At 36.4% G+C, this 23,334-nt stretch overlaps 2 protein-coding genes across 4 annotated transcripts in view; both read right to left on the bottom strand.

The window, feature by feature from the left end:
* Nucleotides 1–1,147: 1,147 nt before the first annotated feature.
* hsd3b7 (hydroxy-delta-5-steroid dehydrogenase, 3 beta- and steroid delta-isomerase) lies at nt 1,148–14,623 on the bottom strand. Its single transcript, XM_044099787.1, has 6 exons — nt 14,359–14,623; nt 11,552–11,707; nt 8,226–8,334; nt 5,139–5,238; nt 3,423–3,585; nt 1,148–1,736 (listed from the first exon to the last, which is right to left on the bottom strand). The coding sequence occupies exons 1-6, from the start codon at nt 14,519–14,521 to the stop codon at nt 1,324–1,326; spliced, it is 1,104 nt and encodes a 367-aa protein (XP_043955722.1). The 5' UTR covers nt 14,522–14,623; the 3' UTR covers nt 1,148–1,323.
* Nucleotides 14,624–19,362: 4,739 nt separating this feature from the next.
* setd1a (SET domain containing 1A, histone lysine methyltransferase) overlaps nt 19,363–23,334 on the bottom strand; it is a 31,658-nt gene continuing 27,686 nt past the window's right edge. For all 3 annotated transcript variants that reach the window (XM_044100206.1, XM_044100205.1, XM_044100207.1), the window contains exons 20-21: nt 22,575–22,712; nt 19,363–21,623 (exon numbers count right to left, since the gene is read on the bottom strand). In XM_044100206.1, coding sequence (XP_043956141.1) covers nt 21,450–21,623; nt 22,575–22,712 — 312 coding nt within the window. In that variant the 3' untranslated portion in view covers nt 19,363–21,449. The remainder of the gene's footprint in view (nt 21,624–22,574; nt 22,713–23,334) is intronic.

The following is a 23,334-nucleotide window of genomic DNA, read 5'->3' as shown; positions in this document are numbered from 1 at the left end:
GTATGTAAACATTTTAACAGGGGAACATTTTGCCATTTATTGTCCATTTCCTACACTGTTTAATCACATCTCTTTGGAGGAATCAATTAAAATGATTTTAAACAGAATTTTTGCAGCGGTCTAGCAAGCGTTTCACATTTCACTTATGGATTCCGACTTTATGGATTAAATGAAGACAAGATGTTTTATGTATTCTTAAATGGAAAACTCATCCCTGAAATCATATTTTAAATTCTTTCAGCCCTGCTAGTCTTCAAACAGAACATGAATATTTATTTCCATCCAGCTCACTTCTCTGCTTTGGTTACAGTTGCTATGGAAATCCTCAGGAACAGGGGGACTCCCTCCAAACATTAGGACAATTTCTCTGCCCAGAAACTCCCTTTCACTTTGGCTTAGTCAAATGGGTAAAATGTAATCCAGCTGGATCTTGTGGCAAGTTTCTACAAGACTAAAATGGGAGTTGGCCATATGCATAAGAAAGTTATGTAAACACTGTGCCTTGTTTCCAAGAAACAAGGAAACGAAGACAACATTGTTACTGGGTGGAAAGGAAACATGTGGGATATAGAAACAAACGGAAAAAAAACAAAGAAACCACCCATGAATAATATCCATAAAGTTGAAAAAATAAAATAAAATAGCACACATGAAGAATAAATTACTCTTTATTTATAATTATAAAAAGATTACTAAAAAAACAATTTTGAATATGATGTTAAATAAAATATATTTAATACACATTTACAAAATAAACAATCGTTTTTTTTCTTTTGGTCATAACATAAACCTCAGAATGAAGGAGACCAAAAAGAAAAGTCATTTTTATAGCTTACCATAAAGTGTATTGCATTTGCTTTAGAAATGCACCATTTAACAAGTTTAGACCATTCAGTCCAACAGCACCAGCCTTTCTTTTTAATGACACCAGTCAGCGTTTTATACTGCTTTTAAAACGAGTAAAGAATCAGGTAATAATTATGTCGCTAAACTGCATTACTGCGGTTATAAAAGTAAATTTTTAAAGGGAAAAGCTCAAACACAGTTCTGGGCGGTAAGGCAATGACACTGTTACTGAATGACTGAAAGGATTCATATAACATATTAATTATAGACCACCACACTACTGAAGAAGCCAGAAATGGTGTATTCTTGTGATTAAGATGTGATTTAACACTTTATTTTCACTCTTCATCAGCGTCTGCATGTACCTGCAGGGTTTTGCAGGTCAGGGTGTTTCAAGAAACACAAGTCCTTCTGGATCTGGATCCTGCTCTTTTTCATAGGAGAGTGTGAAAAGACTTTGTAGTGACTGAGGTGAAGCTAGCTGTCCTTTAGTTTGTCCAATGGGAAAGTTCTGATCCATGACTGCGTTCGCGCTAGACACTGATTCCAGTTGTAAAGGGGCTGGTACTGGAAATACCTCTGCGCTTTGTCCGTTTGCACCGTGAAGGTGGTGCTGGCCACTGCCAACGTGTATCGGTTCAGCAGCGGCGTGTAGTTGTAGAATGGGCGCAGTATCCAGCGCAGAAAGTCATTCAGGAGGGCCAAGAAATAGAGGACGATGCCCGGCATGCAGACCTTACGGAAGTTGAACTCGGACAGCAACTTCATGTTGAAGTCCTCGTAGCTTTTGTAGGGCGACTCGTCGTAGCAGAAGAAAGCTTCACCGCCAACTTTCTCAGGATTCGTCTTCAGGGCTCGAGCTGCGAGTACATGCATCCACGCGACGTTACCTGGCAACACAAACAGACGGGTAAATACCAACCTGCTTTCTCAAGTCTCTCCAACAGTCAGTCATATGAGAAATGAATGCATTTCACCAAAAACCACAGGGTTGATGGGATCAAAACATCATAAAAAAAACATTTCAGATATAAAAACTAGGCGTGGGTGGAAGGTCATCCTGACTAATTCTAAAATTGAATAATGACAAAAGCATAAAAAATCTCCACCCTGAAATTGTTACTCCCTTTGAACAGTTATTTTAGAATACAGCATTATGTGCAATTAGCTGAATCACTAAACTGCAGAGCCAAACTGCACTACAATTACAGCCGCAAGTCTTTTCAGGTACTTCTCTACCACCTTTGCACAGCAAAGTGCTTTACATCGAGAGACGTAAATATTAATCCTATTTTTCTTCATAAAGGAGCTCCAAATGTACATAGAATAAAAGGAGAGTAAATTTCCCCCAAAAGACTAAACACATTTTTTTTTAATTAAAATAAATTTTTAGATTAACATCAAAAATTTTCTAGAAAAACTGAATGTCAAAAGTCAAGAATTATCAGCTTTTGAAACTCAGAATTTTCAAAAATTTTTTAGAAAAGTTCTGACAATTTCAAATTTTGGCAGAAATTTACTCCTCATTTTTGGTTTTATTAATCTACGTACAGTTGTCCCAATGGGTCGTAAAACAAACTACGGATGCAAACAATAAATTGTCGATTAATGGTTTATTAGATAAAAATTTGTTCCAATTGATTGACTGAGATAACGTATTAGTATTGTAGTTTGACCGCCATCCAGCAGAGGGCGACACTGGTCATTCTTAAGCGCAGCTGCCGATAAAGGATTCAAGATGGCGGAGATATTTCCAGAACGGAACAGAGATAACGGTCAAAACACAGTCTGATGTGGAGTGTAAAATGCGCTTCACGCGGTTCTGTTTGGATATATAAACACTCGACACTTTCATAGCACACATTAAGTGGAGAGCTGTTGGCTGAGATGTATCAACATCTCAGCCAAGAAAGGCCCTAACCATGTGATAAGAGAAAAGTAGCGGAAAAATAGCAACGTGATCGAAAAATACACGGTTGATTTTGAGCTGTCGTGACTTAATTCACTTCCCAAGGCGAAGTTTTAACATTCCTTCAATGTCAATTACAGATATTCATAGTTTAATAATGTGAGAAAACCTCTATTTATTCAGCTAGCACAAAATAATGTTCAAATTTAATCTCTTTTTAAACCCATAATATTTGTGTTATGGAAATAAGGTTAGTTCTGATACAAGAAAAAAACAACTAAAGCTTTTAAGAAAAATTTCACTTGGCAATTAATCATTAGTCGATCAATAATGTATACAGCCCAGAACTACGAGAAATATTTCTACAGTTGCTGTTCTTCACGTTGAACTATACCTTAATTGTTTCCTTACACATCTGTTTCTAGCAGCTGCTTAAGAGTCTTGATCTTGATGTAAATATTATCGGGTGCAAACATCTTAACAACCTTCTGAGAAATGCAGAGGAAGTGCCGGTGTTACATTTACTTCTGCTTTTAGCTTTGGCCCGAATGCAAGTTGCTGTACCTTGAAATGCATTGAACTGGTTTAAAGGAAAAAAGAAAACCAAAAGCAAGCTACTCTTCTATAGAAAACGTAGATTGTAGTTTTTGGAAATGGAGATTTCTACCTGCGTAGACTCGGCCGTGTTCGATGTGGTCTGGGACGCCGCCGATAACCAGGCCTCCCCTTTCCACAGCCAGGTTGTAGAAGTCTCTCATCAGCTGGTGGCCTTCGCCGTAGATCCCTGTGGGTCTCAGCGAACAGGTGTACAAACACTTCCCACCCTTTATCTGCGCAGAATGCAAACAAACAAGTTCATTCATATTGCACATTTCAACAAAGTGCTTTATATTGTGAAAACATAAAAACATCACATAGACAAGAATTAAAAACAAGTAACAGACATTACATTTTAATTGCCAGCATTAAAATCATCAACACACATCAAATATGCGTATGTTCATTTATGAGTTTTTCTAGATCTTGCTCAGTCCTTTAATCCTGGAAATGTTCTTAAGGTGATAGAAGGCCAACTTTGCAACTGTCTTTATGTGAATTTTTATGTCTCAGCCCATCACTACACCCAGATTTCATGCCTGATTGAGCTTCTAACTGTAATAACTGAAGCTGTGTGCTGATTCTTGATTGTTCAAACTCCTGTTAGAAAACTGTGATCCCTTTAACATGACAAAAAAACATTCCTAACTGGGTCTGATGGGAAAGTTACTGCGTTTGGATTGCATAAAGCAGAAATAACACCCCAGTGAGGCAACAAGGGAGGTGGGGGAGCATTCTGTGGCAAAGAAGTTGCTCAAAGAAAACCCCCCTACAAGGATTTCTCCAAGCTGAAACCCAACCAGGCATTTGACAGTGATTAAATAAACCACAGTTGTGCACAGTTTTTAGTTTTAAGCAAACTTTACTCCTATAGGTTTGCAGGGACTTGGAGAAATGATCTGAAATAATTACATTCCAGTGAATAAACACGTCCTCAACAGCTCAAATGTGCTTTTCATGCACTCGCCCTGCAGGGAGGGCAAACAGAAAGCTCTTCTAAAAACAAGCAGAGCACCAAAAAACTTCACCCATGTAAGAGGAGCACTACTTTAACATATTTTTACTCAAATCGAAAAAGTAGCCGTTCAAGAAATTACTCAAGCACTGAGTAACTCATAAAAATATAAAGTTATGTGGGAATTTTTGTATTTTAAAGTATCAAACATGAAAATAATTCAGATAAATAACATGATTACAAAATCAGGCAAAAGAAACATTTTTCCAAATTGATGTTTTTCAACTTAAAATTTATGAAGCTCAAAAGTGAGCTTATCTGATGAATTTATGATTAAAATGAACTTTTTCTTAATTCAGGAGAAATTTTACTCAAGTAAAAGTAGCAATACTTCAATATATTTTTACTCAAATAATAGTGAAAAATAGCCATCCAAGAAAATACTCATGAGTGAGAAAGTATTTAGTAAAACGTTTACTCAGGTAACTAATCAAAACAGATCGTTTCATATGTAAAAATTACATCATCACACCCATCCAGCATTTTAGGAACCAAAATGAAAATAATTCATATAAATAATTACAGAATCAGGCAAAAGATTTGATGTTGTCAATATAAAACTAATTAAAAAACTGCAGATGTGGTTAATCTTTGGTGAATTTTTGGTTCAAATGTTTATTCTTCATTTAGTGAAATTGTTCACAGTGGGTGGAAAATTCCCAAATCTTACTCAAGCAAAAGTAAAAACACCCCTAAAAGTAGATTTGTTACCCAAAAGTTACTCAAGTAAATGTAACCAGTTACCATCCAGATCTGAAAACAAAGTCTTACCTGTCTGCCGTTAGCTTGCAGGACAACTTCCTCCGCCTTTGCTTTACTTTGGGGATACGCCATGGTGTGCTTCACTTCATATTTTGTGTCTTCATTTCCTCTGCAAAGAAAAAAAAAAACACATTTAAAACTCTGAAAATCATCAGATAATATCAGGCTTGTGTTGCACGTATATTCATGGAAACATGTTGGTTGAGCAGTCAGTTCCTTTGACCCTTGGCCTGGATGAGAAGGATGCATTTTAAGCAAATTCTCCAGGGCGGTGAGTCAAAACAAAAGTTTGCACAGATTGATGACATGTTTGAAAACCCATTTCAGAGCATTTATCACAAGTTTCTGTGCAGCCTTTTGACCCGCTCTGAGTTTCCGTTCCTGAATCAGCGCACGTCTCTTCCAGGGCCAACAAAGCCTTGTTGTTTCAGCATGACTTAATGTTGTAATTATTGAGGGGAAAAGCTGAATAACTCGGATGTGATGCTGCCAGGCAGAGAGGTTTGTCGCAGCAAGTTTGGACTGACGTGATGCACCGCTTTATCTTGTGGCTGCATTCTGTCACCGTTAATGTCATGACTTCACCTGCTGCAGCCAAACACAGCCAAGATTTCTTAAAGATGTGTCAACATACCATGGAGGAAAAACAAGAAACCTTTCTGATCCAGAAGTTAACTCACCTAAAAGACCACAACGCAGAAAAGTAATAAGGAAGATTAACTTAGAAAAACAAAGCCTCTGTGTGTTAACAAAGTGTTAAATCACATCTTAATCACAAGAATACACCATTTCTGACTTCTTCAGTAGTGTGGTGGTCTCTAAGACTCTTGTTTTCTCTAGATCTTTATAATCTCTGTTGCTGGAAATGTTTCACACTAAATGTTAAACACAGAAAGATTAAGTTTTAAATTAACTACTGGAAGATAAAATGCTGTTTCGAGCCATGAAAGAATGCTGGTTTCAATTGAAAGGCTCAAATAAAAAAGGAGCTAAACTAAGGTTTTGTGAGAGGCCTAGTCAAAGTTTAGACTTATTTCCAGTTTTCTCAGATACATTGTCAAGTTCAGGGGTCAAAAATTATTTTTTTTTTTTTTTAGATTTGTTTGTATTTACTAAGGTCGTCTTTGATAGATAAACAAATTTGGTTCATGATTTCAAACCAGCGGTGTCCAAAGTGTGGCCCGAGGGCCATTTGTGGCCCTTGAAATGATTTTGCTTGGCCCTTAACCAGACATCAACAAGAGAAAAAAATTTGCAAAACAAAATAGAAAACAAGTGATGAAACCAAAAAATTTGGAAATTGATTTTCATCTCATGGATATTTACCAAGATGCAGATTTTGTAAACATTTTTGATTATTGTTGAACAGCTAAAACAAAAAAATAAAATAAAAGAATCAAACAAATTTTTTAAGTTTTATTTTAATACATTTTGTGGCCTGTTAGTTTAAATTTGCTGGCTTTAGGAGTTTTAAAACATTTAAAAATATCAACTTTACAGGAAGTACAGTCAAACATTCGTGAGATTGTCCTTTTTTTTTTAGAACACATTTTGAAAATGCACTAAAAAAAAAAAAACATGAGTCAGATTTTGAGGCTATATTTACACGACACGGATCTGAAGTTCTCCGTTTTTCATCTGCAACGCGTCATGTTTTTTCATTCCAGAAAAAGCAGGATGGAAACTAATCATGAGGTTTGGCGTTGCAGAAACTCAGACCTGTTGTCATGCAATGTTTGTTCTGGCTGGTTAATCACAGTGGAGAACGTCTCCTCCTAACACAACGGTGACGTTTACAGACAGCCTGTTATTTAGTCACAGCGACCCCAAAACTAAATATTCACCTTCCAAATGTTCAGTCAAAACAAGAATCAAAGGAGCAGAGTTTAGCTGAAAATAAACCAAAGCTGATAATTGACAGGAATGTTTATAATAATAACCAACACAGAGATGTGACTGTTGTTGCATGACTGGCGAGGAATGTTTGCAATCAGACGCGCCTGTACAGTAACGCTAAATGCCAATCTTACACATCCTCACAGACTGCTGCTTTCATGTCTCCTTTCAATTTGCTCCCCTAAAAAATATATTTTTGGCACCAAAATTGTAAAGTAGAAAGTTCTCCTGGGTGAAAAATACTCGATTTTCAAACTAAAACAATAAACTACGCATTTAACATTTTTAGCTAAAGAAATTAGTTGATGTGAAAATTGATCTGAAACTCATGTAAGATCCAAAATGTCTTCACTTTTGTCTTATTAAAATAAAAAAAGTTTATAATTTCTTATTTTTAATTTCTCTCTGGGATTAATAAAGTATTTTTCAATTTGAATAAAACTTTTGGGTTAACTCTCCTAGGTTAGGGTTGTCAAACAAATTTTCATTTTGGGTTTAATCAAGATTATGAATGTTCTTAAAGGTAAAATATTTGAATTATCCAAAATAAATAAACAAAACAACAAATAAAATGAATTATGAGTGTAAACAAAACTGTCCTTCAAGAAAAAAAGAGGTGCAGAATGAGGACTTTTGTTGTCTTGTTTTTGGTAAAAGAGAGGGAAGAGAAAAACTATAAATCATACAAATAAAAATTCTGGTCATTTTAATTTATCATGTAATGAACTGATTTATTGGTTATTGCAACAGACGTAGGCGGGCCGGATTTGGCCCTCTGGCCTCGACTTTTGACACACATCCTCTGGTTTTCTCATTAACAAGAAATATTCAGCTACAACTTGTCAATTGCTTGGTAAAATTTACACCAGTCTTAAATTGTAGCCAGCGGCCCCACAAATGCATTCTGAAGGCCACAAATGGCCCCCCGGCCGCACTTTGGACACCCCTAAATGAAATTCACAGCCTTCCTGATGAACATTTTTCATACTTTGAGTTATGATTGTTTTGAATCCACCCAGTCTTAATTATATCCCATCCTTCCCTCATCATTAACATAATTATCGTTTTATTTTCCCAGATAAACAGGATGGCGTCCGGACAACATCTGGATTAATGGCATGTGGAAAACACATGGCAGAAGAAAGAGAGAGCCATCAAAGAGGACTTTTACAGTTTTTAATGATGAGGAATGACGTTTACCTCTTGAAATGATCGCCGTTCATGTTGGGTCCAATCACTTCCATGCTGCTGGTGTAGACAAGGCGCTCGACGCCACATTCCACGCACGCTCGGATCACGTTCTCCGTTCCTGACGGCAAAAATCAGCCAAACTCGACTTAGAAAGGACATTTAACTGTCGCTCAACATTAAATAAAGGCTTACTGAAATAAATTAGTGTGTCTGTTTTCCCCAGATGAGCATGTTAAAAGCAGATTAAATTGCGGTATGGGACCCACATGTGGACTGGAATACCCCCCCCCCCCTTTGTGCTCAAACTAAATCTGGACTCCATTATCGAAGCAGGACAGCCGTTGGAAAGAAACACAAAAAACGACGACAGGAAACAGGATGCCTCGTCTTGCGTCAATGGAAACAGTTGATTTATTACTTATCTGATATTTGGCAACATTAGACTCGGATTCCTCTGTTACATTTTCTTTGGCAGCAGATGACTAGATTAAAGTATAGAAGAGTTCATTTTACAAAAGAGCATTATTTTATGCTCCACAACCAAGTTACTCAGCAGGTCGTTGCTAGGTAACCAAAGAATGACTGGGTTGCTAGGTAACCAAAGATTGAGTGAGTGAGTTGATTCCAAGATAATGCTGTGCAGTTCAGGGAAATTATTGGATATTCTATCCAATGTATTACCTATATCTTATTTATTGTTAAGCTGAAATCCTTTTTTTTTCCCTTCTCACTAAAATAAGAGATGGCAAAGTGGTTTTTAGAGCTCCAGACGACAGAATTTAACGGTAACGCAGGACTTTTGAATTTGAAAATCAGAAAGACATTTCATCTCAGGTTAGAAGGAAATAGTTAACGATAGTCCGGAAAACTTTGGCGCAGAAACAGGAGCTCTGGGGAACCAGGAGGGATTATCTGAATGTTTGTCATTCTTTAAAATCAGAACTGAATGAGAAACCAGGTTGAGCCACTTTGCTTGATGAAATAAAGCAAAACTAAATCAGAATCTAACCTCACCGTTGGGTATTTATGGATACAGGAATCAGTCATCTAGGGGATTAGTCAACTCAGGATGTATCTGTTGTGTTATGCTCTGCTGTCTTTGTGCAAAGGGGGATTCATAAAGCCCAGTCAGCTAACAGACAACAGAAGCATCTTTTGTCCGTGTTGTTGAATCACTCCTGTCTGATCCAACCCACTCATCCAAGTCCAACCGAGAAGCATAAATCTAAAAACCAAACAATAGAATTCAGTTTCTTTCTTTATTAATGAGGCGTCTCATAGCCATCCTGCTTTTGTGGAGTATTTATGTGTAACGGCCACAAAGATATTCCCAGAAATGTGTTTTCAAAGATAAGGCTGACAATGATACTAAATATTGTGTTTGTGCCACATTCTTGGACACAAACAGACAGCAGAGTCACTATGTGGTATATATTGAAAATTAAACACCAAAGCAGAAATTACAGACTGTACAATTTTAGAGAAAACTTTTGTTTTAGTTTCAATTTCTCTCTTGTCACTTTAAATCCAAACAAGTTGCTGCTGACCACGCCCACCAAGCTCAACGTTTACGCTCACAAATGGCTACAAAACATGCAGAATTGGAGGCTCAAGCAACAGAAATGCAGTGAGTGGTTTTTTTTTAGATGCCAAGTAAATAACAAAACACTTGTATTTTCCAGCAGCCATTGTACAGCACATACAGCGATAAAACCAACTGACTAAATGTGCTGACGCTCCTCTAGGGTTGCTAGGTAACAGGCGGAACTCTCCTGGTGTTGCTAGGTAATGGGCGGAACTCTCCTGGTGTTGCTAGGTAATGGGCGGAACTCTCCTGGTGTTGCTAGGTAACGGGCGGAACTCTCCTAGTGTTGCTAGGTAACAGGCGGAACTCTCCTGGTGTTGCTAGGTAACGGGCTGGGCTTTGCTGGGGTTCAATCAATCAATCAATCACACTTTATTTGTATAGCACATTTCAGCAGCTAGGCATTTCAAAGTGTTTTACATCAAATCAAACACAAAGATACAATGCAACATAGAATCAACAGTAAAAACACAACATAGTCAGATTCCGTCAATAAATTTGCAATTGATTACGTTTCGAATACAACTCTAAACAAGTGGGTTTTTAGTTGAGATTTAAAGGAAGTCAGTGTTTCAGCTGTTTTACAGTTTTCTGGAAGTTTGTTCCAGATTTTTGGTGCATAGATGCTAAATGCCGCTTCTCCTCGTTTGGTTCTGGTTCTGGGGATGCAAAGCAGACCAGAACCAGAACCTGAGAGTTCTGGAAGGTTGATACAACAGCAGCAGATCTTTAATGTGTTGAGGTGCTAAACCATTCAGTGATTTATAAACTAACAACAGTATTTTAAAGTCTATTCTTTGAGCTACAGGGAGCCAGTGGAGGGACTTTAAAACTGGTGTTATGTGCTCTATCTTCCTGGTTTTAGTTAGAACACGTTACAAGATAAGAGGCAATGCTGCTGATTTATGGCGTTACTTTTGGAAGATTTGTGAATTATCCAGACTCCAATAATTATTAACTGATTGCCAAAAAACATCTGGGAGGATTTTTTGTTTGTTTGTTTTTTTAATTTTTGTGGTTTCCTAAGAAGTAATTTGCCACATGGATTAAAAACCACCAAGTTATTAGCAAGCAGTTGAAACTTCAGTTGTGGAAGAATCAATGTACCGCAGAGGAGTGTTTCAAAATCCTGATCGTCATGGAGCGTGATTGCATGTTTTGAATGTTTTCTCCTAATACAACTTCCTTTAATGATGTGCTAAAATTGGAATTCATCATAACTGAACCTGCAAAAGTATTTCCTCAGAAACAGGTGCGTGGGAAAAACAAAAGCCTTTTCAGAGGCAAGTAGTAACTAGCTATTTCTCTCGTACAAGTTTTTTCCAAGTAATTTTACTGAGTTTACCTAAATTAACCAAATTTCCTTTGGTTAATTTTTAATATGGGAAATTAATCAAAGGTAATTTCCCATATGGTTACTTTTTACTTTCACTTGAGTAAATATATATTAAAGTAGTGCTATTTTTAAATTTGTGCAATTTTTGCACTATCCACCTCTGCAACATGGCAATTATTTTCTCCTAAGGACAAATACTTTATGAAGAACAAAAAAAATATTTTCCTGGAATTTGATTACAGTATAGAAACAAATCCCAACTAACTGGAAAAATATGTGATCCAACTTCCTGATCGTTTCCGTTTTGATCCCGTCACAGTCATGCCATCCTTTGTCACTAAAGGTGTGGATTTCCTCAGAAATCATTCCCTTTCTTCCTGTTCTTACTCAGATCCAGCCACCTCTGGGACATACCTGTGACGTTGACGGAGAAGATGAGGGATGCTGGGATTTTATGCCACACATCCACCAGGCTGGCAGAGTGGATTACAACATCGACCCCTTGGGTGGCCTCCAACACGCTGTTGTAATCTGTGATGTCTCCTTGGATTAAAGTCACTTCCACCTCATCTTCATAAGAAACAGAAAGGAAATTCACCCATTACTGCATGCAAGGAAACAAAATGTTTTCCAAAGAATTTCAGGAGATAATAAAAAAAAGACATAGATAGTTTGCTAAGGATAGTTCCTTGTTACAAAATTCTTGCAACTGCACATTTTCCAGTAATCGTTTTCTTATCAGCTCAAGAGGAAAAACGTCTTATCCTATCACATTGGCTGCTCATTTCTTTTGAAATGTGAGTGAGACATGACGGCCATCTGATGAACTAAACCTGACAAATACAGGTTAATTATTGTGCAATGCTGCTCTTAATAGTGTTGAAATAAATGACGTAAAATTTGAAATGATGTAAATATTGAGGGCGCTGCACAGTGGCGCAGTTGGCAGAGCTGTTGCCTTGCAGCAAGAAGGTCCTGGGTTTGATTCCCGGCCGGGGGGGGGGGGGGGTCTTTCTGCATGGAGTTTGCATGTTCTCCCTGTGCATGGTTTTGCGGGTTCTCCGGCTTCCTCCCACAGTCCAAAAACATGACTGTCAGGTTAATTGGGCTCTCTAAATTCTCCCTAGGTGTGAGTGTGTGTGTGAATGGTAGTTTGTCCTGTCTGTCTCTGTGGTGCCCTGCGACAGACTGGCGACCTGTCCAGGGTGACCCCGCCTCTCGCCCGGAACGTTAGCTGGGGATAGGCACCAGCAACCCTCCCGACCCCATTAGGGACAAAGGGTGTATAGACAATGGATGGATGTAAACATTGAGTATCAGTAGCTGTTTTACGCAACAGTTACTTTTCTAGGTCTCTTCTATGTAGCATAAACTGGTCCCGGAGGCTAAAGCTAACCGCTAAGCTGATTCATTTCGACACTAATAAATCCGAAATCCGCAACATGTCCAGTCAAATACGCCACAGAAATTTACGCTAACGCTAAATTTCATTCGCTTTTAATTCACATAAATAATCTAGATTCGTATGCATGTCGAAAATGTGTTTTGGAAAGAGGGAGTGTTTTATTTTGAAGAGTGCTTAGTCGTATCCGGGTTTGTCTTCTGTTTGGTGTTGCTAGGATACAAAAAGCCGTTATGCAGCGGTTAAAACGTATGAGCCGCGTGTTACGATTACAGAAGCTTTCACTGGGTAATACACATATTTTACAGAAAAAGATCACTCGCCTCTAACTTCACAAATGTTGATTATAAATGGAAGTTAAATATGTTTCACTTTACCTTTTTGTAATTATGTACAATCATTAAATAAACTAGATTTATTTACGTATAAATGTAAATAAGTCATAAAAACGCGCAAATAATGTAAAGAATTCGTAATCGGAGAAAATATCAAACAAAAGAGGCAAAAAACCCCCCCTAAAACTTTTATGTAATTTTCAGCAAGCCTTATTCTTTCTTTTGACTGCTTTTCACATGTGAGGATTATTCATTCAAAATTCAAATTCAAATATACTCAATTGATCCCAAAGGGAAATTTAATGTTGTTGTAATTCCAAATTCTTCTTGTATTGATTATTATTAATGGCGCAAATAGCCTCCAAATTCAATTTCCCCATGTGAAATATTTTTAAAAGTTAAGACAATGTTCACATAAACAAACATTTTCAAGCAATTAAAACAAAAAACTATTATATTGCTTTTGTTTTTATATTGTTGCTTGATGCTTCACATGTTCCGTTCATCCATATTTCACATGGGAGGATTGTTGATGGTGCACTGCCTCCAAATTTAGTTTCATATGTAAAATATTGTGTATAAAAACAAATTAATAGTTTAAAAGTTAATGAAATAATGTTCAAACAAATAAATACATTCTGAGGTTGAAGTTTATTTTAAGACTTATTGTGTTTTGCTCCATCTTCTAGACTTAGTGTAGGAGTGAAGAAGTGTGTTATCATTTCAAGAAAGGTCTTGAACTCCTGGTTTATCTTTGCTCTCATGCCTCGTCCTTGAATTGCTGATATAATCCAACGCAAGCAGAAAACAGCCAGGGAACTGGACTTTTGAACCTGGGTTCAGAGAATCGGTTGCAAAAGTTTCACCAGTTCAGACCAGTTTTAAAACGCTGAACATACAAGCCAGCATCTCATTTTTCATTTTTCATTTCTCATCAGTTTGAGCACAGGGCATCAGAGTTTTTCTAAAACTGCTGATCAGTCATATATTATTGAATTACACTCAGAAAGCAAACCACGCTTCAGTCACATTTCATAATGACTGAATAAACCCAAACAAGGACGGAATGGTTCATTTATTCAGCTACTCAGAGAGGCTATTCATGTTATCATGAAGCATATGATGCGAGCAGACAGAAACCCATAGATAAGAGATTACTTAGCATATGATATAGGAACAAAAAACATTGCGCACCTTTTAAAACAGGGGAATATTTATGCTGTATTTAATTCCAACACGCAAGAAAAATCAATAAATGTATCTTTTGAATAAAATGAGGATATTCAACTGAAAACCAAACGACTAACTGAATATTTTGATATTTAAAAGTACAGAATTGTGTTTATTTTCAAATCTACTTAAGTCATTAAACGCAGTCCAGTTATTATATTACTTTGTAAAAGCCAGCAGACTAAAACGATGCACCTCTAATGTTTCAAACAGCATTACTGCGGCAGAAAGAAAAGAACAGACGCTGTTCTTACCTGTCTTCTTCTGTTCGTAAAACCCGGGATATATGTGCTTGTCAAACACCCGCACCTCCGCCAGCTTCTCCTCTTTCTCTAGCAAAACATCGAGCAGATGCTTGCCGAGGAAACCACAGCCTCCGGTGATCAAATAGACGAGCGTCCGCTTGTTTTCTGCCATGGTGGAGGAGAGACTGAGCTTTCTGTGAGCGCTCACCGCTTCTGCACGAATAACTGCTGACAGCCGGCGGAGGCGAGCACGAATATGAGCCACAAGCTCCGCCCCTTTTTGTAAAGGGGACCAAGAGAGGATGATACACCGGATCATATGACGTGGAGAAATTACTTCTTTTTTTTTTTTTACGTGTAGAAATTATTTCATATTATTGGAAAGAAGGTTGTGATCAATGAATATAGTGGTTTCAATGTTTTGGACTTTCATAACCTGCACTCTACATTCACAGTTAAGTGATATTTGAAAAATTAAATATGGCGCCGGCCGTCACTTAAATCCTTGAGTGGTCTAGACATTTTTTGTTAAGATGGGAATGTATAACTTTCATCAAACAACAAGACATTTATTTGTAAACATATGGTTTCCTCTCATAACGTTTCCTCTTTTTAGAGTTGGGTACATTTACATTTACCCGAGTAACTGTTCAGAAAAACCCCCAACAACTTTTAGTGGTATTTTTACCACTCTGTACTCCTTACTTTTACTTCAGTAATTTTATTATGAAGTATTGCTGCTCTTACTTGAGTAAAATTTCTAGATCCTCCACCAACTGAATGAAAAATAAACATGTTTTAACCAAAAATTCACCAGACACAGACACACATCTGCAGTTTTTGTTAAAGATTCTTAAGTTTTTTATTGAAAGAAACTGATTTCAATTTTTTTACTGTTACTCATATGAATTATTGTCATTTTGGTCCTTGAGATACCAAAATTTCCACTTAAATTTAGATTTTGGACTCTGCTTATGTAATTTTTAAATATGAGATGACTGATAATTTGATCAGCTACTCAGTTTTTGAGTAGACTTTTTACCAAATACTTTCTACTCTGAATTTCTTGGATGTCTACGTTTTACTTTTACTTGAGTAAAAATATGTCAGAGTTCTGCTTCTCTTATTTTGGGGTACTATACCCAAGATATCTGCTTCAAGCAAAAATTATAATTTTTTTTAAGAACTGGGATGATTATAATATATCATTTAAAATTTTGTTTGCTTTATTTTAGCACAATGACATTAAAATTAATTTATATTCTGATATTTTTTTCTCTAAAACAATTGACAGATATACCGGCAAGTTTTAAATTCCTCTGTTTTGAACGTTTTTATTTATTTGTTTTGTGTTTTTATTTATTTATTTTAAATTTAGCGTTTCTAATATTAGAACACCTGGGATAGAACATGAAATTAACCTTCTGTTGAGAACCGTTACATGTCTCAAGGAGACGAGCAAATTCCTTGTTGCTAGGAAACGGTAACCAAAACACACCGTTCTGGTTACCACGTGCGACCGCACAACCAGACGGAAGGCAATCATTTCATAGACTATTACCTGTGAAGGTAAATAGTACCTTCACAGGTAAGACTATTTAAAGGTTTACCTTTAAAGGTAAAGGTAAACCTTTACCTTTACCTTGGTAAAGGTTTTCTTTTTAACTTTCTTAAAAAAAACAAAACAAAAATTTTTCACTCTTTAAAGTGAATTTAGGTTTCATAAGAATTGTGTTTGAGATATTTTTGAATTCTTATGAGCTGCAACAAATGTCCAAAAGCAAAAACGTATAAGAGCAAAAATCTCTCACAAAGGGGACAAATTGTCCAAAAAGGAAAACAATTCTATACATTTTTTGAAAAATAAGCTGAACCTGACAGCATTACTCAACTACTAGGATCGACATTAAATCAGTTTGATTCAACTGAATTAACTTTTTTTTATTGTTAAACATGTTTATTTTTTTTGTAAAAATTTTTTGATTTATAAGTCTCAGTTTCTTATCCCTAATAACTAAATGCAAACTGATCCACACAAATTCATGACCAAACAGCTCAGATGAAGGAAGAAAAACATCATAATCATTCCTCTATTTATTATTTCTAGATTCCAGGTTTACCTATCTTTTTTAAAAACTTTATTCCACTGACATATTATTTCACTTATAACATCACTTATAATTTTCCCATAAGTGAAATTAGTGGAACTAGCACGTTTTCATAAATATTAAGGAACTATTGACCTAAGATAAACTCATATTTCTTGCTGAAAAGTTACTGGTAAGTTAGTTTTTGTCTTTTTTTCAAGTGTACTAAGATATTTGCACTGGAAACGGGACAAAGATACTTGGTACAGTTTTGTGTTTTTGCAGGTATGACTCAGTAGCAACAGTAACTACTGTGATGAAGACTTAAGACCAAAGACAAACAGAAGCACACTTCAAGGAGAGCCTTAAACAATCAGGTTATTAAAGATGCCATGAATTGCATAACTTCCCAGTAGAGTGTGATACAGTTCATTTCATCATGATCTACAAAATAAAGGTGATTCTGTTTTTAAGCATGTAGCTGGGTGGGAGCAGCTATTCCAGTCAATGAGCCGCTTTTTCCGGATGAAGGCAGACACAGATTTAGGAATCTATTTTAAGATCAACAGCTTAAAACTGAAGTAATACCCAACGCACCCAGTTTCCTTTTGCTCATGATACAGCTCAGCTTTACTAGGGGGTAAAAAAAATAATAATAAAAAAAATCTACGGAACAAGATTAGTGCCACTGAAAAAAACAATAAATAAATAAAAAAATCTGACTTTAATTCCAGAATTCAGATTTTAAAAAAAAAAGAAGGTCGGAAACAGAAATTTGAAATGTTTAATTTGTTTAGTCTGAAATCTCAAATCTATCAAACAAATTTGGGACAGGCTATCAGTGTGAATGAAGTGAAAATGTAGAAATATAACAAGGAGGAAACACTTAAGAGATTACTTTATATACTAGCAGCAGAACTGACATACATTTAGGAGTATTTGGGTTTTTATTTAGATTAACACAGAAATAGAATCTTGAGATTAAAGTCAGAATTCTAAAAAAAATAAATAAAAATCTGAGAAAATAATCTAAATTCTGAAAAAGTAAATGTTACACCCCCAAGGTCTAGGGGTCCAGGGACAGCAACATAAAAAATGTCCAGAGAAAAAGGGGTTCATTAAAAAGGTGATTTATTACAAAAAAAGGAGGTTTCACAGAACCAAGACACAATACAACTTAACCCAGTTGAAACGGAAGAAAATGAGTAACAAGTTTAAGAACGTGCAGTGCAAATTAAATTACAAAAGTTCAAACAAATCGGTCTAAAGATAACTCAAAACAATCCAACTCAAAAGACAAAAGGGAGCACCAAACCCCCCTAGCACAAGCTTAGAGCTTGTAAAAGCAAACAAAGTCAAACTGCTTTAGCAAACCAAACAAAAGTTCCACAAAGCAGCAGCAAACAAAAGTTCCACAAAGCAGCAGCAAACAAAAGTTCCACAAAGCAGCAGCAAACAAAAGTTCCACAAAGCAGCAGCAAACAAAAGGTTGGGGAACAGCTTTACAAAACCTCTTCCTACTAGCTGTCCCACTGGAGGAATGATGTCAGGTGTCTTTTATATTGTGCAGGTGGGCCTCATCAGCATCTGATTGGCTTTGCTGATCCAAAGGAGTGGCTGCTCTCCTGCAGCCTCCAGGCAGCCAATCAGGACGGTGTTCTGGCACGGCTGAACCTGCATAACAAAACAAAGGAGCCTGCACAGCCTCGAGAGGGGCCAGGCCAGGGGCCGTAACAGTAAAAAATTTGACATAAAAGTAAGAATTCCTAGATTTAAGTTGGATTTTGAAAAAGAAAGAATTGTGAGAAAATAAGTGAGAATTCTGAAAAAAATAATCTGAGAAAATAGAATTCTATAAATAGAAAAACGAATTTTAAAAAAATTCTAAGATTAAAGTCGGAGTTCTGAGAAAAAAGAATGCTGAGAAAGAAAGTCGGAATTATAAAAATAAGGTCAGAATTTGATTTTTTTTCTTTTTTTCTTTCTTGGCCCTAATCCCCTTCCGTACTTCACTAACATGGAGTCCTTGAACTTACGCTGAACTCAGTCAAGGCCTTTACACTATCAACAGATAATTTGGAGTCAGGAAGGAGAGTTCAAAGGTGTGAGGTTTTACTGTGTCAACTGAGGATAAGAGAAGAAAGGTTCAAAGTCATTGGATATGAACATAAAAGGGAATGCAACACTTCCAGAATAGTTCACCAACTAATTACGGAGTCAGAAGACGAGTTACAACCTCAAAAATCTACATTATTGTAGCTAATGCTTAAAACTGAACATAAAAGGCCACCTTTAATGTACCGATCAAAACCTTGAACAGGTTATGATCGGTAAATTATCTACACAGAACATGTTCATTACATCTTTTTACATAAATCAGTTTTTAATAGTGAGATTTTAGTCTGCGCATATGTGCTTTAGTTCTGTTTGGGTTGCTAGGTGACGGGTTGTGGTCAGCTGGGGTTGCTAGGTAACGACAGTGCAACTCAAAAATCAGGAGGTTTTATTGAAAACCTCAACAATCAGAAAAAACAGCTAGCTTGGTAGTTCTTAAGAAAACAAATATGAATCCCCTTTAATGTAAATAAAACAATGTTGCTAAGAAATTCCCTGTAATTATAAAAGGAGTTTTTTTGTGAACAGTTTCTAATAAAGGAATAATTCCTGGCAGCTGTAAAACATGTCAGTTATCACCCTTTCCAGATCTGGATTCTGTTCCCGTCTGGCGAAACAAAAACAATACCCGAGGTTCACAAAGTCAGGCAGCGGCAGAAACACGTTGGAAACAGATGCAGGGATTTTCCAGCTGAGGTCAACATCTGCTGAGAGGACCGAGCCATCTTTCCCCTTCCTCTTTCCGTTAAAAATAAAATAAATCAGTTGCAGCTCGCAGGTCGAGAAGAGTCATTAAAAGGAGAAAAAAGCATCAGATTTTCTTGTTTTTATTTAAAAAATATTTTTAATGCACCATTAATAAAGGGTTCAACGCATTAATACAAGAGAAATATTGCAAATAATATTAAAATCATCAAATTAAGAGGAAAAAAACAATAAAAAATAAATGAATGAAAGGTATGTACACATTTCCTCACGGAGAGAGGAAAAGGAACAACATATTTACAGCTTGGAATCTGTTTGTTTCCACGAGAAACAAACATCTCTACAATATTTACATTTACTTCTTTTTTTTCTTTTTTTCCTGTTTTATCCTGTCGTAAATAAGTTTTGTTTTGTATGGAAAGGCTTTCATTGCAACAAGCATTATAGTACACAATTTTCAGGTTGCGAGGGAACACACACACACAAAAAAAGAAAAATAAAAAAAGAGGGAGTCTGGTTAAAAGTTTCAACATCGAAGTTAAACTTTGGACGGTCCGGGAAAAAAAAAAAAAAAAAAAAAAGATTAAATAAAAACTGAGGGTAAACACGAAAGAGCCCGACTGTCTGCAGTGCAACAGCCACGTACACAGCAAAAAACCCAACGTCTCCATCCGCCGCACCAGGACAGAACATGTTAGTGAGCGATGTTCGGTGTGTGACAAACACTCAGATAAAATAAATACAGGTGAATTTTGGAGTTTCTTTTAAAGATAACCTTATAAAGCAACTAAACATCTGTGTTCTCAATGAAAACAAGTTGAAATCCTTCAGTCGTTTTCTTCCAACAGACTTTTTGTTGTTGTTGAAATAAAACAGGAACACAAAGAGAAACCGATATACGCGCTTTTAAAGGCAAGAAGAAGAAAATATATAATGCACAGGGTTCCTACACAGTTGTCATAATGTACAGTTTACATACTACATTTCAAAAAATCTGTAATTTGCCAAATATGGGTTGGAGTCTCGCACAATAAATGCAAACCTGAAAAAAAATTCTGTAAATGTGTCTAATGTCTAAAATCTACTGAAATGGCCATTTTTAGTTATTTTTGAATGTAAAAACATTCAAAAATCTAAACATTGATGTGTAAAAAAATCGAAAATGAAGGCAAGATCATTTAAATGTAGCATAAAATGTCTGGAAAAATCTAACATTTTAACAAGTCGTCAAAGAAACTTGTGTGTAGGAACCCTGAAAGAAACGATTGTTTGCATTTTTTTGTTCCTTTATCCTTGGAGAACCTGTAGGGAACATCCAAGCACTAAATAACATTTCCAATTGCTTTATTCAAGCAAACTTTGTGAAAATCTGCAAACCTTTCATACAGAAGAAATGCAGCAAAAATGAGCAGTTAAAAGCAGGTACATCAGAGTGAAGGGAGAAAACTGTTCTGCTGTGCTGACTGTCAGTAACGACTGAAAAAAAGAGAAATATTAACACTTTTAGACGGCAGAAGGTTGTTGCAAATCAAAACCAAGAGAGACACGGAGACAACAGCTGAACACTGAGGGGAAAAGTCATTTCATTCTAAGAAACTTTCTGCAAACGCAACAAAATGCTATTAATTACAGCAAAGGCTTTCAAAAGAGAGATGGAAACAAAATCACAAAACAACTATCGCACTCAGAAATCCTGCATGACTGAAAATCTAGTTGAAAGAAGTTTTTTTATTATTATTATTATTATTTTTAAAAGTGCGCCCATGACAAGCGATTTTTAAAAGCCCTGAATTTTTCTGGCGTTCCTGTGCGTTTGTGTGGGGATGAATATGGATGCTGGAGGGGGAATATAGATCTATAAAAAAAAAGAAAAATCCCATGATATGTGTAAAAAACTGATCTGACACAGACAGAAATGACCTGTGTGTTGCCGTTTATCAAACGGTCGCTGGCGTGGAAATAGAAAAAAAAAAAAAGTTTTTATGACTTGTTCAATACTGCCAGTCCTCCGGTGCTGAGAAACCCAAACAGGAGGCGCGTTAACGTCAATTGAAGTGAAAAGTGCAAATGTGTGCGACACCATTTCCTACTTTCTGGGGCTCTGAACTCGGACAAAAAATAAAAAAAAAATAATAAAAATGGTAAAGGTCAGCTGCTGGCGAGAAGAATAGGACAGGAAGTGCTTTTTTTTCACTAGTTGAGCGTTCCGCGGCAGTTCTCCGTTCCACACAGGCAGGGGATTTTGTTCTCCTCCAGGGGGAATTTATAGTCGTAGGTGATCTCCTCGTTCACGGCGATCGGCTGCTTGGAGTAGATCACGATCTTCTTCTGAGACTCTATGGTGATGACCTTAGCGTAGCAGTTTGGCTGAGGAAGGAAGATTTTAAAACGTTTAGACGTTGGACATTCAGAGTCACATAAAGTTAGTTACAAAGTCAGACTTTTATCACCTGAAGAACATTTCAGAATGACAGGAGTAATGTCGCATACGTGACATTATATTTAATCAACCAATCAAGTTTATTTGTAGCACATGGCCATAAAAAAATTATACAGTCACCAATAGTGAAACCACTAGTCAGAGGAGGATGGAGTACCCACAATTATGTACAAGTAAGACGTAGCCGTTCAAGAGATTTACTCAAATAAGAGTAAAAAGTATTTGATAACTGATCAGATTTTCATTTAATATGTAAAAATTACACCAAAATATAAATTGAAGTGGAGATATTGGTGTTTTAAGGGTCAAAGTGACAATAATTTGTTTAATTAACAAAAAACAACAAAATCAGGCAAAAAAACATTTTTATTTTTTATTTTTATAAAAAACTTATAAATGTAACAAAAACTGCAGGGGTGGGTTTGTGTCTGGTGAATTTTTGGTAAAAATATTTTTGTTTTTCATTCTGTGGGTAGAAAATCCAGAAATTTACTCAAGTAAGAGTAGAAATACTTAATTATAAAGTTACTCAAGTAAAAGTAAAAAGTACAGCGTGGTAAAAATACTCCTAACAGAACAGATCTTCAAAAACGTTACTCCAGCAAATGTAACTGAGTAAATTTAACTAGTTACTTCTCAAGTCTGCCAGTAACAAACGTCACATTTTGTCAACTGCCGTAATCAAAATCATCAAATATGTTGATCAATGTTTAATTTATTAAGTTTCAAAAGCAACTCTAAGCAGGTAGTTCATGTGTTCATGACATTTTAATGTGTTCATGACATTTTAATGTTTTCATGACGTAAAGCTCGTTGAGCTGCCGTGTTGCCTGAAATGCGCTACACCGATAAACTCGATTGATTTGGTGGAGACTCACAGTGCAGCAGTGGTTGATGAAGCGCGCCAGGTTGCCACACTTGGTGGCGTCTATTATTGTGTCGTGGTCGACTCTGAACAGGTAGCTGCTCCCGATGCCCTGCTGAGCGTACCGCTTCTCCCGGTTGTCGGCCACCATCTGCATCAACGAGTTGGAACATGCGATTTGATTGATGCCAAAACACAAAAAAAGTATAATTTCTCTAAAGGTGAACAGGTTAGAATAGGACTATGGGTTATGGGTGATACAAAACATCTTCATTACATCTTATATAACGTCATTTCAGAATGAGCTTTATGCATTTTTTTCCATTTAAATTATCCTGGATTGCATGTTAGCCACATTTATCAAACCATAATGCCTGGAATTACAGTGTGAATGGAAGAAAAAATAAATTAAAGCTAGAGCCAGCATCTCCTGTTATTCTGTTTCACACAAGAAACAAACCGTTGTAGTTTGACAAAACATTTGTTTTACAAGATGTTAAAAACCGTTTCCCTTTCATTTTTATTTAAAGAACTTAAACTCGCAAAACTAAGAATCTTGGTTTTAACCAGAAAGTCAAAAGGAAAATGTGTGAATAGGTCCATAAAAATCAGGACCGTTGTTTGTTTTTATCTCTTCTGGGTGTCACAGAAATCTCCACTGAAGAAAGTAATGACTGCTGTTGCTTTCACCTTCCTGCAACTGTGCAATTATACAACCGTACTTCTTTGAAAAGCATTAGTAGAGCCTTGTGCAAAAAGAAAAGAAAGCACCA

The sequence above is a fragment of the Gambusia affinis genome, linkage group LG19 (assembly GCF_019740435.1).
Source record: "Gambusia affinis linkage group LG19, SWU_Gaff_1.0, whole genome shotgun sequence".
Taxonomy (NCBI): domain Eukaryota; kingdom Metazoa; phylum Chordata; class Actinopteri; order Cyprinodontiformes; family Poeciliidae; genus Gambusia; species Gambusia affinis.
Note: the sequence above shows the minus strand (reverse complement) of the source record. Positions and strands in the feature narration are given on the sequence as shown.